At 33.2% G+C, this 19,226-nt stretch overlaps 1 protein-coding gene across 4 annotated transcripts in view; it reads right to left on the reverse strand.

Moving 5' to 3' along the window:
• Positions 1-16,130: 16,130 nt before the first annotated feature.
• The window catches only part of MANEA (mannosidase endo-alpha), a 79,681-nt gene continuing 76,585 nt past the window's right edge, over positions 16,131-19,226 (reverse strand). For 3 of the 4 annotated variants that reach the window (XM_027602873.1, XM_027602872.2, XM_027602871.1), the window contains one exon: positions 18,369-19,026. In XM_027602873.1, the coding sequence (XP_027458674.1) occupies positions 18,369-19,026 (658 nt within the window). Of the gene's footprint in view, positions 19,027-19,226 lie in introns of all 4 variants that reach the window. The other variant, XM_027602869.2, reaches the window with a different exon arrangement.

Below are 19,226 nucleotides of genomic sequence, written 5' to 3' on the forward strand. Positions count from 1 at the left end.
TTAGAAGCAAGTCCCAGGGCCCCACACACACTCAAGAGGAAGGGATTACACAAAAACTTGAGTACCAGGAATTTAGGATAACTGAGGTTGTCAGAGTCTGTGGACCACAGGAGAGAATGGGAGCTTGAGTCAGATTAAAAAATGTTAATCCCGTGTGCAGGGAAATTGAGAAGAGATATGGGGTATGGACTTTTTGTCAGGGGGACTAAGATAAACAGGAATATAGGACACAATGTTATTTGTACTGATGGTATCTTATGAAGAGATGGATGATTAAGTCTAATTATAGACCCATTTTGGAACTTATTCAAGGTAAATTTTGGATGATTGGAGGATGGGAAGTCATGGTCATAGTGAAAGTAAGCCAAACTCTGTTATCTCCCCACCACCCCCCGCAACTCCTGATCCAATGGAGAGCAGTGCAAGAGCTAGGGGAAGTGGTTCTTTCCAGCAGCAGTTAGCTTTCAGTATGTCATTATAGCACAATTAAGCAAACAAGATCTAGAGTTGAACATGTTTAGATTTAAATCCTGGTCTTATACTTGTTAGCTCTAGAACCCTGCATAGGTTACTGTGAATCATTTTCCTCAACTAATAGCACATAACTCCAGGAGGTAAGTGCCACTATTATTTGCATTTTACAGATGAGGAAACTAAAACTGGAGCTACAGTTATCTCTTTTACCCTACAAGGATGTTTTGAAGGTTAATGGGACAACAAACTTAAAACATAGTAGATATTCAGTAAAACTGGAGCTAAAGTTAACTCCTTTCCCCTACAAGGATGTTTTGAGGGTTAACGGGACAACAAACTTAAAACATAGTAGATATTCAAAAACAATTAGTCATATTTAAATATCATCCTCATCTAAGATGAACTAACATGCTCTAATCAAAATATATGTAGGGAGAGTAATGAAAGTTCAACTATCACCTAATTTAGAGTTTGTAATTTATGAAAAATATGATAGACCATTACCACTAAAATTTACTTTCAAAGTCCACAAAGTTTAAGGCAGATTATAACATGTAAAATTACTTTGGTATTTAGATTTAAAAATTGAAAAGAGAATTCAAAAATGTATGGTATCATAATTTGTATCCCAATAGTTCTACTTATAAAAAAAATCTGTTCTGGAGGAATGTTATTTGTAGAAGTTAGATTTTTTTTTTTAAGAAAGGAAGGAAGGAAAAAGGGAATGGAGAGGAAAGGAAGAAGAAGGGGAAAAGACAGAAAGCAAGAAAGAAGTGAAGAGAAAAAAAAGAAAAGGAGGCCCTAGAGAAATTTTTAAAACTTTGAAAATGAAGTACATTTATGCTTATTTCCAAGTTGATTATCAAGCTTTTAGTGGAAGTGTCACTATAAATTGTTGGCTCTCTTGAAGCTAGTTAGGCAAATAGGTTTCTCAAATTCGTAGTTGAAAATATTTTATTTCTTAGAGCATAGTAATTACCATTAAGAAACCATGATGCTTATAAATGGCAAATAAAAACACATTTCTCTGGAGTTCTTGGAAATCAGTGCACAATAAAGAAGAAATATTTCAGCTTATGAATTCTTGGATTAATGCCTACAAAAGGTAAAAAATCAAAAAGACTGAAATGTTGCAGGGCATCATTAAAGAAAATCAATATTTTCTCAGCTATCTTAATAATATATAATGCCATAATGCTGAGCAACAAAAGAACACTTGTCAATTAGTGAAAGATACCTTAACTAAAGAAAAGTTTTGAGTGTTTCACTAATTATAAAGAGATTACTGAGATCAATCTGCATGGCATTATAATCACATCTGCAGACTATCAGATATTATTTGAATAAAGTGAATGCTTGAAAATGTGTAGAAAAGGGAACCCTTGTGCATTGTTGATGGGAATGTAAATTGGTGCAGCCACTACTGAAAACAGTATGGAGAGTCCTCAAAAAATTGAAAATAGAACTATATGATCTAGTAATTCCACTTCTGGGTATTGATTTGAAGAAAACAAAAACACTAATTCAGAAAGATATATGCACCCCTATATTCACTGCAGCATTATTTACAATAGCCAAGATATGGAAATATCCATAGTCCATAGATAGATGAATATAGAAAGAAGATGTGATACACACACACACACACACACACACACACACACACACACACACACACTCACTCACTGGAATAATACTCAGCCATAAGAAACAATGAAATCTTGCCATTTGCTATGACGTGAACCTAGATGATATTATGCCAAGTGAAATGAGTCGGAGAAAGACAAATACTATATGATTTCACTTTTATGTAAAATCTAAGAAAACAAAAGAAACTAACAAATGAAACAAAACAGAAACAGTACTCACAGATACAGGAAACAAACTGATGTTTGGGGGCGATGGAGAACGAGTGAAATAGATGAAGGGGATTAAGATGTATGAACTTCCAGTTATAAATAAGTCATGTAAAGTACAGCATAGTGAATATAGTCAATAATATAATAACTATATGGTAACAGATGGTAACTAGACTTAACCTCCATCATTTTCTAAAGCTTTTAAATTACCTTAGTTAAGCCAAAGTTAGAACACATGAAACTAATATTATATTGTATATCAGCTATATGTCAATAAAAATTTAAAATAAAACAGAGTAAAATAAAACCATGTTTAAGTGACTCCAGGTCACACTTAACGATAACAGTATGGAATTTTAAGTTTATTCATACCTAGGTAATGTAAGAAAGAATAAAGAAATTTAAGTAAATATATCTGAAAATATCTGATATTAAATGTGATTTCAAATAATTATCAAATACTGTAATAACCATGAAAATTTCCAAATATGAATCTGTGGCAGCTGACATTGAGAAAAAAATATAAAATAATGGGTTCTCAATTATTAGTCATCCTTGCATAAATATATTTTCTTATTTTTTTAATTTCTCAATTTTATAAGTTATGTAATGGAACTTTATAGAAATAGCTAATTTTATATGGATTTTAATGATAAAACAATTAACACAAATTTAAACAAAAGATCTGTGTGTATGGTTTTGTTATTCAGTCTTCCTTACTATTGAATTAATTTAATATTCATAATAATGACCCCTTTTAACATAGGTAGAAAAATTTTGGGTTACATTGTAAATGTAGTGTATTAAGAAATAATGTCCTTATTGAAGCTAAACAGGGCATGCTTACTGAAGGCAACAAAATCAACATAATTAGAATAATTGTTTTTTCTTCTATGTAAAAACATACAATGGTTAAATAAATCATACATAACTTACATATTAGGCTAAAATGGTTTTATAATGGTTTTGTCTCTATTCATGAGACAAAAAGTTCAAGAAGCTGCAGCATGTAGAAAATTCTATATCAATTGGTGTTAGATGTTATTAGATTTTGTGAGCAAATAAAAGAAATCTGAAGTTCTCTCAAAACTGTCAGTTCTTAACAGGACTATTCACGGATCCTCAAAAATATTTGCCACTTTTCCTCATAGAAATTAACATATTTTTTGTAAAAAATGTCTTGCTTTATTCAGATATAAAGCATTTTAAAACTATCACACGTAAGTGTCTCCAACTCTTTTTCTTTTTGCTTGACCGAGTTGCGCTCATGGAGAGAACAGCCACTAACTCATCCAAGCAGTTGTCATCAGCTCTACCTGACTCAGTGGTTCAGCCACACTAGGGAAAATACTTGATTCCCTTAAGAAGTTGTTCATAATTGTATATGCTTAGAAATAACTGCTCCACTCAGGGGTCAGCAGCCCACAGGTAGTAGACCACTGGTCAATAATCTTAGTTATTCTTCTTAAGCCCCATTTCTGTTCTATCCATTTGGTCCTTAGTATATTGTTCACCTTAATTAAGCCAAAGTTAGATGGTTTTAGGACTCAAATTATACCCTTTATAGGAAATCCAATCCACAACAAATAAAGTTTTTGTGTCTTAGTTTAATGAGTTCTCAGAACATGGCAAACATTTCAAAAATTATATATCATAAAACCCTGTTTTCCTAAAAAGTGCCTACAGCGGAATTTGGCTGATGATTCAGTTATCAGATATAAACTTGAGCAATTTATTAATTGCTTTCTCCCTCCATTAAGAAATTGATGACAGTAACAGAGTCTATTTCATAATGTATGTGATATACTTAAGACAATGTTTGACTCACAGTAAGAACTCAGAAATTCAGTAAGGCTTTTTCTTGGTTAGCCCATATGCTGGGTTCTTAGGCTTTTTAAAACTCGAGAGTGACTCCTTTGTGAATGTTTCCCTAGTCTTTCAGAGAGGATTGACTCACTCTTCCTGGTGTCTTTTCCTTATCTACCTCTATGTTGAGACTTAAAACAGTATATGCAGTTTTATTAATCAGAACACTTTCAGGTCCATGAATGAAATCTAACAAATTAGCTTAATCAAAAAGAAAAGTTTACTGACTAATGGAATGGAGCTGAAAGGCAGACACGGTTTAGGGTAGCATTTGAGGGTTCCAAATATCAAGGCTCCTTTTCTCCAACTCTTGCTGCCCTCTGTATATTATTTTCTCAGACTAAAGATTTCCATATGGAACAAAATTTACCTATGGAGTGCTCTGAATCTATATTATTAGAGCACAACTGAGCTTGGTTCACTCGCCTGGCCCTGGAGCAATCACTATAGCAAAGGGAGTAGATTCATTTGCTAGTTTACACCATATATTCAACCCAAAGATACAGAGATTAATAATTCCACCAGGACCACATAGAATAGGGAAAGTTGTTCCTCAAATACAAAGGACAGACTATTTATCCTAAGAGTTAAGGGACACTGTGCAAGCAGAAATGATGATTATCTTGTGAAGAAATTATTCTTTTGCTTATAACCTGTGAACTCCTTGGGCATGGAGATATTTTACCTTCATTTTATTTCCTCATTATCTAAAAGTGACTACACTGTATATGTGTGTTCAGTGAAAATGGTGGGCATAATCTAAACTAAAATAGACTAGTCAAAGAAGGCTTCAGTGGAAAGTCCTCACTGATATTTCAGCAAAACCTGAAGAAGGTAAGGGGCCACCATGGTATATTTGTCAAAACTAGGAAACTCACTCCAGTTACTTCAGACTTTGTATTCAGAGTTCAGCAGTTATTCCCTTAATGTCCTTTTCCTGTTTCAGGGTCCAGTCCCATAAACCATTTACATTTAGTTGCCCTATTGACTTAGTCTCTGCTGGCCTGACAGCCAACCTTTCCTTGTGTCATGACCTTGACAGTTTCGTGTGGTACTGGTTAGGTATTTTGCAGAAGGTCCCTCAATTTGAGTGTGTCTGATGTTTTTTTCTCATGACTAGACTGGGATTATTGTTTCTTGGAGAGGATACCACAGAGGCAGTATGTTTTTTGAAGTTAGAAGAAGACAGATCTTGTTTGCTGATGAAATGAGTCAGTAGAGAGGGGAGATTTAATGATGTTTGAATAAGAATACTACTGTCAGAGTCACACCTTTGAGCACACAAGAAGAAATAGGATTTAGAACCCAGAGGGAGAAATTGGCCTTAGATGAAACAAGGATGGTTTACTCATAATAAAAGGAAAGGCTGACAGCGTTTATGAGCACAGAGGCATGAGGGAGAGTACATGTGGTGGTAGCAGCTTAGGCACATTTTCTTTTGATTGTGTATTAGTTTTCCATTGCTATGTAACAAATTATCACAAATTTAGCAGCTTAAAACAGCAAATATTTTATTATCTCACAGTTTCTGTGAGTCAGGATATGTGGCATGGCCTACCTGGATTCTCAGCTCCAGGGTCTCACAGGGCTGTACTTAAGGTGTTAACTGGTGTTGAAGAAAATGTAAAGCTGAGTCCTCTTCCCAGCTCATGTGGTTGCTGGGGGAATTCATTTCCTTGAAGCTGTAGACTCATGGTGGTTTTCCTCTTGTCAGCAAGGGAGTATCTCTATGTCTTGACTCTAACCTCTGGACTTTTTTAAAAGAAAGGGGCCCACTTGATTAGATCAGCCCACCAAGGATTACCTTTTGATTAACTTAAAATCAACTGAATAGGTATCTCAATTATAACCTCAAAATCCCTTCACCTTTGCCATATACTAATTGCAGGAATGATAACCCACTAACTGTGCTGTATTGTGTTGGAAATAAATTCTAGATCCTGCTCACATTTATGGGAAGGGGATTACATAAGGGCATGGCTCACTGGGCATCATCATCAATTGCTTCTACTTTCTTAGTTAAGGAGGAAGCAAGATCACAAATTGGACAGAGAAAGGGGTGGAGGTTTTAGGAAATGGGAAAAAGGATGACCTATATCTAAGAATGTGTACCTTTTGACTAATCTTTTCAAGATTTATCCAGCATGTGCTTTCCTTGCATAATGGCTTATTCAACACAATCATCATACTTCTGGCAATTACTTAATATTCTGAATGGTATTTAAGGGACTTTATCACAAATAGCAAGACAAGAATTGACTCTATTTTTTTTATTCTACTGTCTTAAGATTGAATGATCTATGAGGAATTATGATTAATGGAGAAATGAGGTTAATATTCAACACATGGTTTTCTAAATCTTTTTTTTTTAAATTTTATTTATTTATTTGAGAGAGAGAATGAGGTAGAGAGAGAGCATGAGAGGGGAAAGGGTCAGAAGGAGAAGCAGACTTCCTGCTGAGCAGGGAGCCCCATGTGGGACTCGATCCAGGGACTCCAGGATCATGACCTGAGCCGAAGGCAGTCGCTTAACCAACTGAGCCACCCAGGCGCCCCATGGTTTTCTAAATCTTAATACTGATAGAAAAGCATGTAAATATTTACTTTTTAAAAAAACTTCTGATGCATGTTCTCTTTTAATAGCTGTGTTAAATTTAGCAAAATATTTAGTGGAAAGAGCACCGGGATTATGCAAATAGCTCAGAAGCTATGACTATCTCAAACATTATACTGTTAGAGTAAATGACTGATTACGAGTCTGTTTAATTGGGACACTTCTAGAATTTCTGCCACCAATGTGTTTAATCAACCAAATAGCTTTACTTTTATGTAAGCAATGGAGTTTGTTTTTTTGTTTTTGTTTGCATTGCAGAACTTTCCTGAAATTTACTTTGTATAAAAGGGTCAGAAAAACAAAACAAAACAAAAATTTATGAGATACAACTGCAATTTTATTTTTAATGTTTTAGTTAATGAAGATGAAAAAGAAATCATATATGTCAATATTATTTGGTTACAACCATCACATCTCGGAACACATCTACACTTTTCTTGCTAGTAGCTCAAGGGGAATAGGTTAACAGTAAATGTTCATGAACAGAAAACTTTGTGTAACACTTTGTTTTGTAATATACAAACCTTCATATATTCAATGAATACTTAATTGGCATCTACTCTGTGTCAGACACAGAGAGTATAAAGATGGAAAAGACATACTCCAAGAGGTTTCAAAGTTGTGAGGAATGTTACATTTCGTTAAATTTAGTGTTGGGTCCATGACTGCCTTTTAAAAAAACATAAATATCTATTATGTTCTCTTTTCAATGTGTGAAAAAAGTGAAACCAAAGATATATCCCACCCCCAGAAAGATACTCACTGATGAAGCTTGTCTCAATACAAAGTAGTGAGTGCTAGGATAGAAGCATATTCAGAGTACCTAACCTGTGTGAGAGCAGGGAAAGTGTCGGGCATAGGGAAATACTTCTAGATAAGTTGGCCCTATAGTAGCATGACATGCTTTGTTCAGACCCATCTCTACTCAGTTGTGGGACATTGGCAGCTTCTGTAATAGAGTTTATTTAACTATAAAATAAATAAAAGCAACCTCAGTGTTGGATGAATATTACATGAAATAACATGTATAACACTTTAACACAGCGTTTGATATGCATTAGATACTTGTTAGAGATATTTCCTTTCTTCCTTTGCTTTTCTGTTCCATTCTCGTCCTTTTTCAAGTAGGAGTAAATAAGTGAGGAGCAATGAAAAAGACATCACACACACACACACACACACACACACACACACACATAACCTTTATGGGGTTATGAAATAGCAAGTTGTGTTTGATAATCCCTTTGAAGTAAAATATTATTGTAGCAAAAATTTTGAGGGAAAAAAATGAACCAGGAGAGGAGACTGTTGCTATAGAACATACTGGCTAGAACAGTAATGGGACATCTTATATGCTTTGTGAAGTTTGTGCTTTATTCTACAGGAAATTGGCAGTCACTTAAAGGATTTGAAGCAAGAGAATGACCTAGACTCTGGGTCTACAGATTAATTTGAATTAAACAATGCTATAGGTATATAAACTAGTTGAGAAGATCTAACAGGCCAAGTGAAAAATGATGATGTCCTGGGTATGGTCAGAGGTTATACAGATGAAGAATAGCATAAATATTTAAGGAATATCTAGGGGAAAAATGTAGCAGTGCTTATTGACTGATGTGGTTTAGGGCACAGAGAGAGTATGTTAAGGCAAAGAATGATGTCATGATTTTGGTTGTATGAATGACAATGTTGTGAATTGAGATAGGGAAGAGAAAATGTGAGATGAGAAATTCTACTACTAGTGAAAGTGACATTGGTGGCCATAGTGTAAAGATATGTTTAACTTTATAAGAAATGGCTAAATGATTTTTGAAAGTTGGGAAAATATTTTATACTAGCACCAGAAAAGTAGGAGTGCTTTAGCATTTTAAGTCTTTTTAATTTTAGTCATTTGTATATGTGTAGTAGTACCACATTGTAGGCTTAAAAAATACTAATATACATACAATTCATCTGGTTTTTTTTTTTTTTTTTTTTGCATATGTATATGTTGAGAGGAGTTGAATAGCTCTGTGGATTTTGGCAAATGCATAGTGCTGTTGAGTAATCAAAGATCCTGTGCTGCTCCTTTGTAATCAAGACCCTGTCCCCAACTCCTAGACCCTGGGGGCTACCAATCTATTTTGCTTTTTTTCAGAATCATAGAAGTAGAATCATAAAGTATATACAGGCTTCCCCTGCTACCCAAAGGTTTGCTTTATCCACTTTTCTTTCCGGAAAGACCTACATTAGTATCTATTTTTGCTAACTAGAAGAAATTTAAAGAGGATTTTCACTTTTGTGAAATGGCAATTGCTTCTTTGCTTTACGTGGATTTTAGCTAAAAAGGTTTCACAGGAATGTTCTGCTTTCAGATAAGTGGGGAAAACCTGTAATCCTTGGCAGCTGACTTCTTTCACTTAGCACAATGCGTTTGAGATTTATCCACGTGGTTGCATGTATCAGTGTTTTGTTATTTTTTACTGCTGAGCAATAGTCTATGATATGCATATACCAGTTCATTTGTCCTTTCACTCACTGATGGACATTTTGGTTGTTCTTGAGTATAAAAATGACAGGGATGGCCAACATTTATTGAACATTAGCATGTTTTGGGACGATTTTAGACACTTTATTTGTATTAACATATTTAATATCCATAACAATGTTATTTGAAAGGCAAACAGAGTAATAAAATCCAGAGTGGATGACAGATGTTAATTTTAAGGTTTGTGTGATTTTATCAAATCCTCTTTTTCAGATAGTTTTTGTTTGTAGAAATACAGAATTTTTTCATTTTTTTTTGTTTTGGTTTTGATGCTATTGATAACATAAAAATAGTAATAGTTGTAAATAGCAATCTTAGCTATTTCCAAGTCAGTGCCTTCATTTTAAAGATATGGAAACCAGACAGATGAGTTATCAGTAAACATCTTGGTTTCCCTTTTTGTAAATGAGTGGTGATCTATGGCTAATATACTACCAATTCAGCAAATGTAAATCTTTTTCTGTATAAAATTGTGAGCTACATAATTTCATTTTCCCTTCTGGAAATAATATATATTTGACTCAGCCTTTCATTTTGATTATTTACAAGAAAACTTCTATTATGTATATAGCTGATCGGGTATGAGAGATCAAAAAATGTAAACTGCATCACCTAAAACATAATGCTTTTTAAAAACTTTATTTTGAAAGCAGGGAGCTAGTGTCTTATTCATGTGTAATCAGTCCCCTTCACCATTACACTCTCTGGCAAAAATTCAAGAAATATTAGTGAATATTCAAAAAATTGTGGGAAGAATTGATTGAAAGATACATGGACTATTCACTTTTTGAGAGAAATGGATGAATGAGTGGGTGGGTGCATAGATGGGTAAATATATAAATGCTTTTAGTAATTGTGCTTTAGCATGATACTGCCATCACATATTGTAAAGATATTTATAAGAAAAAGCCTTACGAAATTTGGTTATAAGACATATATATATATAAATACTTGACACACATTACGTTAGTTTCAGGTGGACAACATAGTGATTTGACAAATCTATACATTATGCTATGTTTACAAGTATAGCTACCATCTGTCATCATACAACACTATTATACCATTGACTATATTCCCTGTGCTGTACCTTTCATCCCTGTGATTTCTTTATTCCATAACTGGAAACCTCTCTCTCCAACCCACTCCCCTTTACCCATTTTGCTCATTTCCCCACTCCTCTCCCTTCTGGCAACCACCAGTTTTATATATGTGTCTGTTTCTGCTTTACTTTTTCATTTTTGTTCTTTAAATTCCACATATAAGTGAAATCATACGGTCTTTGTCTTTCTCTGTCTGACGTACTCCACTTAGCATAATATCCTGTATGTCCATCCATGTTGTTGCAAATGGCAAGATCTCATTCTTTTTATGGCTGAGTAATATTACTTTGTAAATGTTTACCACATCTTTACCCTTTCATCTATAGATGAACACTGGTTCTTTCCTCATCTTGGCTACTGTGAATAACGCCAAATAAACAGGGGTGTGAATATCTTTTCAAATTAGTGTTTTCATTTCTGTGGGTGAATACCCAGTAGTGGAATTACTGGATCATATGGTGTTTTACTTTTTAATTTTTTACAAAACTCCCACAGTGGCTCTACCAATTTACATTCCCACCAACAGTGCATGCATGAGGGTTCCCTTTTTGTTTGCTTCCTTGCCAACACTTTTTTTTTTTTTTTATTCTAGCCATTCTGATAGGTATAAGGTGGTAACTCATTGTGGTTTTGGTTAGCATTTCCTGATGATTAGTGATTTTGAGCATCTTTTCATGTTTCTGCTGGTCATCTGTAGATCTTCTTTGGGAAAATGTCTATTCATGTCCTCGGCCCATTTTTTAATCAGATTTGTTTTACTGATGTTGAGTTGTATAAGTTTGTTATATATTTTGGATGTTAACCCCTTATTGGATATATTGTTTGCAAATACCTTCTCCCATTCAGTAGGCTGCCATTTCGTTTTGCTGGTTTCCTCTGCTGTGCAAAAGCTTTTTATTTTGGTATAGTCCAATAGTTTAATTTTGTCATTTCCCTTGCCTAAGGAGACATATCCACAAATATGTTGCTAGATTTGAGGTCAAAGAGATTACTGCCTATTTTCTTCTAGTTTATTTTTTTGATGTAGTGTTCCATGATTCATTATTTGCATAGAACACCCAATGCTCCATTCAATACATGCCCTTTTTAATACCCATCACCAGGCTAACCCATCCCCCCCACCCCTTCCCCTCTAGAACCCTGTTTGTTTCTCAGAGTCTTCTAGGAGTTTTATGGTTTTAGGTCTCACAATTAGGTCTTTCATCCATTTTAATTTTGTGTATTGTGTAAGAAAGTGGTCCAGTTTTCCCAGCACCATTTATTGAAGAGCCTGTCCTTTTCCCATTGTATTCTTACTTTTATCGTAATTAATAGACCATATACGTGTGGGTTTATATCTCGGCTCTCTATTCTGTTCCATTGATCTATGTGTCTATTTTTGTGCCAGTGCCATACTGTCTTGATTACTACAGCTTTGTAGTATATTTTGAAATCTGGTAAAGTTTTGTTCTTCTTTCAAGATTGATTTTGCTATTTGGAGTCTTTTGAGGTCCCATATATTTCTTAGTATTATTCTAGTTCTGTGAAAAATGCCATTGGCATTTTGATAAGAGATTGCACTGAATCTGGAGATTGCTTTGAGTAGTATGGACATTTTAGCAATATTCCAATCCATGAGTATGGCATGTCTTTCCATTTGTGTTACCTTCAATTTCATCGATGTTTTAAAGTTTTCAGAACACAAATCTTTCACCTCTTTGGTTAAGTTTATTCCAAGGTATTTTTTTTTTTTTGATATGGTTTAAATGGGATTGTTTTAATTTCTTTCTTATCATTTGCATATAGAAAGACAACAGATTTCTATATATTTATTTTGTATCCTGCACCTTTACTGAATTCACTTATTTCAAATAGTTCTTTTGGGGAGTCTATAGTATCATGTCATCTGTAGTTTTTTTTTTTTTCTTTCCAATTTAGATGCCTTTTATTTCTTGTCTGTTGTGGCTAGGACTTTCAGTACTAATTTGAATAAATGTGGTAAGAGTGGACATCCTTAAGACAGCTCTATTTTTCTTGAGAAATTTATTTTTAACTTACTCTATGGACATTGCACAATATGTGGATGATTAGATGTTTTTTCATACTGGCTATTCAAAAGCTTAAATTTGTGATCACAAGTATAGCAGTGTATTTACCATAATATTGTTTTCCTTTTAAAGCTGGGTTCAATGTGTATTCCTATTCTTGTTCCATTTCAACTGAGACATGTTATATATTCTAACAGATCACTAATACCCTCTTTGAAACAAAACAGATAAGGCAGGCAGGTATGTTGAGAGTAAGAAAGAAAGGTTGAATAGCAGGCATCAAAAGGCATAAAACAGGTTACAGAAGTGGGGGCTATAAATAAAGGCAATTACTTACAGTATTTTCTACTTACTTTTCAGGCTCCAAATATGGATCTGTATCTAATAAGCAAAAGAATAAAAGCATTCTAGGTCCTTCTCAGTAAATAAAATTAATTCAAATCTGCTAGTCAAAAGCCAAATTAGGATAAATAATAAATGAAATTTGGTCTTGGCATATTGGTCCTGGCTAAAAGATATGTATCTCATTGTTGGGGTGCTTTATTTCTGATCTTCCATAGGATCTGGGAAAAGTTATCATATAGTCAGAACCCTCATGGATTCACTTTCATTGAGTTTTGTTACATACTTAGAACTTATCCAATAATCATCACAATAACTAGTCATATGAAATCCCCTTGAGTGTAATGTTATGAAAAATGTTCTCAATAATTTTATATTCTATCAGAGGTCACAAATTAGTGACGCCAACCAGCAAATATTTTAAAAACCTTTTCCGGTATTTGCTAATATTTGTAATTAGAAAAATTTATACACACACGGGCATACATACATCCTCATTTTAGTGACCCATAACTACAAAATGAATTGACAGAGCTGATTAGCAAGTACTCCTTTTAGATGAGAGTAGTCCACAGTTCCTAGGACTCTCTAGGGTCTTAAACCTGATGCATTTATTTACAGTACATTACCTGACAGGTTCCTGTAGGTTTTTACATTTTTTAACTGTAGGTATAACGCCAATTTGAAAATTTTTTTTTTGTGTACTCGATACATGTTACATTATTTTCAGGTGTACAACATAGTGACTCAACAACTCACCATAAGTGTAGCTACCATCTGTCAGCATACAATACTATTACAGCACCATTACTATATTCCCTATGCTTTACCTTTTATTTTAAATTGTGATGACAAGGTCAAGTTTACCTTGTAGGGGAAAGAAGGTGCTTCTTTCCTGGCAAAAAAATCATATAACATCTTGTATTAACTATTCAGAAGCTCAATACCAAATATGTAGTCAACCATATATGCTAGCATTGTATATGTATATTCTTTTTAAAAATCCCATCTTTCATTGTTCATATATTTTTAAATTCTATGGAAAAAATACTTTAAATCCTGTTTTCAAAATGAGTACACATTTTAAAAAGGGGAAACATTACCTACACTCTATATAAAAATGACTCAAGTAAAAAGAAAACAATGAAATAAAATATTATACATTAAAAGAATATTTTATTTGGGGATTATATTAAGTCTTTAGCTAAGAATACATAATACTCATAAGGAAAAATAAAACAGAATTTGAGCTCAGCTACTATTCATAAAATGATTGTCAACATCTTTTTTATAAGACAGCTAAAAAGTCAAGAGCATAATTTTCAAGAATGTACTTTAATTAAATATAACACCAAATTTTCAAGTAAGAATTTAGCAGCCTTGCAGTTAACTTTTTACATGAGGCTTGAGATTAGACTGCTCTATTTTAATATTAATGGCTTAATAGACTGCCGCATGGCTAAGGAATCTAAGTAATTAAAAAACAATACATAGAATGGCAGCATTCAATAAATAAACTTGTTACATCCAAAAAACATTCTGACACACTACCCTTAGGTGACTGTGTTTAAATATATATTTCTAAACCTTACTGCATTTATTACAATTGAATTTCTTCTAGGTATTTTTCTCTTTTGTATTTGATAGTTTCAAAATCAGGGTAAAGATCACATTACATTAGACATTATCAAATTAATAGTGTTTTCATAATGGCTTTTTAAAAACTGAATCACTTTTATGCATGAACATAATTATAATTAATGTATTTTAAATGTAATTGAATAGCTAAAGAGTGTCACTTTATTTCATGTTGTTTACAACAATCTTTGCTCAACCAATTCTTTCAAAAAGTCAAAAACAAAGCATGAAGATACAATCATATACCATAGGTTAAATTATATATAGAATTATCCAACCATAGTACAGCATTGCCTTATGTCATGAAGTACTTATTTCATGGGGTATTTTCTAAAAGTCTCTTTAACTTTATGATTAAATTTATAGTTAATTTTTTAATATAAATTGAGAAACTTAAAATATATAAGATGCTTTTAAATGAAGTGTAGAACATCCAAAATAGTGCTACTGTTTTAACTTCACTAAATTTTAGATCTGTGACCATTTACTTACTAGTTCTTTATTTTTTCTTTTGATATCATAACTTATGTAACAACAGAAACTAACCACATTGAAAAATGTTACTCTCTCCATTGATGAAATATAACAGCACTACTACTAAGTTCTTTGATTAGACTACAATGAGTCTCTGTAAAGTAATTAAGCCAATGTAGCACTTGGATTCTCAAGAATGATAATCTTATAGGAAGCATACAATAACATTTAGACTTTATGTGGATATATAACAAAGTCAGCATAAAATTTTATCTGAGCTAAAAAGCTTTTTTGCTTGTGGCTAGGTCTATTTTTCATTTTGAAATTACAGATATTTAGGGGGCGCCTGGGTGGCTCAGTTAGTTAAGCGACTGCCTTCAGCTCAGGTCATGATCCTGGAGTCCCAGGATTGAGTCCCGCATCGAGCTCCCTGCTTGGCAGGGAGTCTGCTTCTCCCTCTGACCCTATCCCCTCTCATGTGCTCTCTCTCTCTCAAATAAATGAATAAAATCTTTAAAAAAAAAGAAATTACAGATATTTATAAAAATAACTGGAATTTTTCTGGTCATAAATAGTATTGCTTCTATACTATGGGACATGAGGGTTTTCGACCTTAATTCAAAATTTAGATAGACTTTCAAGAGCTGTTTCTGCAGGCACTACAGAGTTCAGGAACAGTCGTCATGTTGAACTGATCAGTTTGAAAAAGTGATGGTTATAAACTTGGTAGGTTCTCTGGTGGCTTGTTAGGGTAAGATCTCCCAAAGGAGTTACGGCTAACATGATTATGCTCAAAGAATAAAAAAATAAAACATCTCTGCCCCCACACCCCCAAAAACCTTTGTTTTTTTGTGTGTTTAACAAATTCACAGATTTAAAAATGTATATACAGTTAAAGATACAGACTTTGTAAGTGCTACATATCTCAAACAGAAAAAATATTTAGAGTGCTGAATGACTACTATTTTTCATCTGTTAATCAGAAGTTAAATATTTCATAAATAGAAAGGGACACATTTTTATACCTAAGATACACTATTTCATGTATGCTTTTATTAAATGAAAGTTAATGACTCCATATAACAAAATAGTCTTTTACTTTTAAAACAGAAAATAGTTAACGTACAACTTAAATGTTAACAACAGCAGTTTCTGATAATATTCATCCTTAAGACGAACAATAAAACAAAGATTGTTTTCTAACAACAGCAGTTTCTGATAATATTCATCCTTAAGACGAACAATAAAACAAAGATTGTTTTCTATACAGTCAAAACAGACTGATTAAACCATAAAAGAATTGTGATTCATGAATTGCATATATTACACTGTTTAACAGGTATTTTAGTTTATTGAATTCACACCTCGGTAGTCTAAATTAGGCAATCAGTTCTTTGCTTTTACTTGTGATCATAATGATCTAAATGGTTATAAGTCAAATGATAAAGGCAACTGTAATGAATACCTGAGGAAGATTTATGAAATTAGAGATAATTCTTCCTAGTTTTTAAAATAGGCAAAAAGACACAGATTTTCATATAATTATAAATCCTTAAACCATTATGAGATCAGATTCCAAACATTCTTCCCTTGAGAACAAATCTGTTTTATCTTACTTTGAAATCTGGTCATAACTGGCTGGTTGGAGTAATGTGTTAGGAACCACAACAAAGTTCAGAGGTCAAGAGTGCTGTAGTAGATTATCTAGGTCTGCAGTGGGAGCAAGATAAAAAGTGGTAGTACTCGCATTGAGTATTTGTTGACCTTGTTTTTATTCTCTTAATCTCAGAACTTTTTCTGTCATGGTAGGTTCAAATATACAGTACAAGCAATGACAAGAACTCCTCTGTAGTAGTAATTTCTCTAAATTTAATAAAATATGGTAAAAGTGATTATTAGGAATAAACTCTATAAATGTGTCATGCCTATGATAACATAGAGTGGCCAACTGGATATAAGAAAAAAAAATCCACAGGTCATATCTGTATGAATGTTCCTATGAAGAGGCTTGGTTATATCGTTATAGTGATTTAGTCTCATAACTTCCTCTAGAAAGTAGTTTACTACTATTGTTCTAATTTCTCAAGGACTGATCATTCTCTGAGAAATGGCAAATTTTTAAGTTAAAAATAAGTTTAACATTAATCATGCCTCTTTTCAAAGAAAAGATTTTTACTTCAAAATCACTGGCTAAAATAAATTTCATCACCTGATGGGCTATGTTATGATAAATTCTACGGTTGCTTTATTTCTGAATATCTCTAAAACCTGAAGATTTATATGTATTATTGTTTAGTATTGCTTCTCTTTAGTAAATGAAATATCTAAGAAATGATAATCTTGTAATAGCATATATATATTTTATAGTTCTAGTTAACTATAAGAACTGAAGGATAACATATACTCAGCATACAGGTGGATTAATTTGTCACAATATGACAACTGATCAAAAGTACTGAATCTGATAGATACCATGAAAGTATAATGTTTTTACATGGGGATATATTGTCTTTTAAACGAGATTATTGCCATCATTAAGTGTTAAATTCATTTGACTTGTAAGTTTAAGATATAAAAGAATTTTCATTTCTATGTTCCTAACATGCTAAGTAAATTCTATTTTGGTAAAAATAGCTTAAAATATTAAGAAGGAAATCCCATGATAGGTAAGAAAGAAAAAGGTTGATATTAACAGTTGGTCTCTGATTAACATTAAATTTTAAAAACATGAATAGAATAACAAGTTAAAAATTGACAGGTTATCCAAAAAGTGGTATTTTGGGCATTCTATCTTCGTAATTGTGAACCAACTATGTTTTCTTAATAGAGAAGCATGAAAGAACGTTCCACAGCTTCTAAAATCTGGAATTCAGCATTGTAAAGCAGATACATTAGACATGCAAAACACTTAACATGCTATAAGAAATCAAAAAATCCTCAAAGGATGATGCATACTGTGCTGTAGAAAGCAGGCCTTCCTAACACAATGTGATTCACAGTAAGGCTTAAGTTATGATTTTATTTTCCTTAAGAATTTTTTATTGGAAACTATTAGTGAACAGACTCTGGATGACTGAAACATGTACGCTATCTTCTAGGTCTTATTTTCTTCACTAGACATATTAAATATACACTATTTCTTTGAGCCCAGAATACAAGAAGGATTTAACTGTGCACTAACCCATGTAACACAAACATTTTTGTATGAAATAAAAATTAGTAGCAAAGTAGAATTTCAATTTCAGTCAGAAATTCAGCATATGCCACAGGGAATGTAATTTGCACAATTTTTCTCTCTGATATTTTTTCAGTGCAGCATTGTGAAGGATGGCAATGATGATATTACCATTTTTTAAAAAAATACAAATTCTTTTTATTATGGGGATAACTGCCAATCAGTATATACTTAAAAGGTACTAGGTGATTTCTATAATTATTAATGCATTAAGAAACAGGCAGCTTCTGATCTAATGCATAAGTTGCTCTTTCCTTACCGTATTTTTCAGACCACTTGCGAGTTAGTTCTAGATAAAGACTTGGTTTATGAGGCCGGTAATCCAGGTACACTGTATTACTGGTTCTTTTGGGAATAGCTTTTTCAATCTGAGTTCCTTCATGCCACTCATTGAAAGAGGTGATAGAAATCACACTGGGGTGGGCATGGAGTGCAGCACCCAGAGCAGTTTCATAGTACTTCCCGCTGATTCGGTTTCGAGTGTTTTGAGCGTTCCATGGGCGGATGCTGGTATCTATATATCCCGGGCCCACACTTGGGATAAACAGTAGGTTGAACTGGTCACAAAAAAATTTTAGCCTCACCCAATTCTCATATGATGAGCCATAAGTAAAGCCATTTGTGGCAAAATATGTGTAAATTCCATCAAAACCACCTTGAAGAATATCATATCTATGTTTGCTTTCTACTAGAAGTGCAATAAACAGTGCATCATAAGGAGAATTGCGGATGCTCTGAGACCCTGTGGTGGTTAACAAATTGGCCCATTTTTCAGGCTTTGTGATATAGGAATCATAGATATAAAACATAGGAAGAGCATTGCCGGTCTTAGTCTTGTACCTATAAAAGGCCGGATGATTTCCATACCTAGAATACAAAAATACGTAGAAGTGAATATCTGTAACTCATTTTCCACAGACAATAACTGTTTCTATACTGAAAATGAAAGTAATCAGTGCAGTTAGTTCACTTTCTTTGGGGGATCAGTTATATTAAGGATAATCATTAAAAATGCATTTTCAATTTTGCAGATAGGAAAATTGAGATACTGGATATATCAAGACATA

The sequence above is a fragment of the Zalophus californianus genome, chromosome 7 (genome assembly GCF_009762305.2).
Source record: "Zalophus californianus isolate mZalCal1 chromosome 7, mZalCal1.pri.v2, whole genome shotgun sequence".
Taxonomy (NCBI): Eukaryota; Metazoa; Chordata; class Mammalia; order Carnivora; family Otariidae; genus Zalophus; species Zalophus californianus.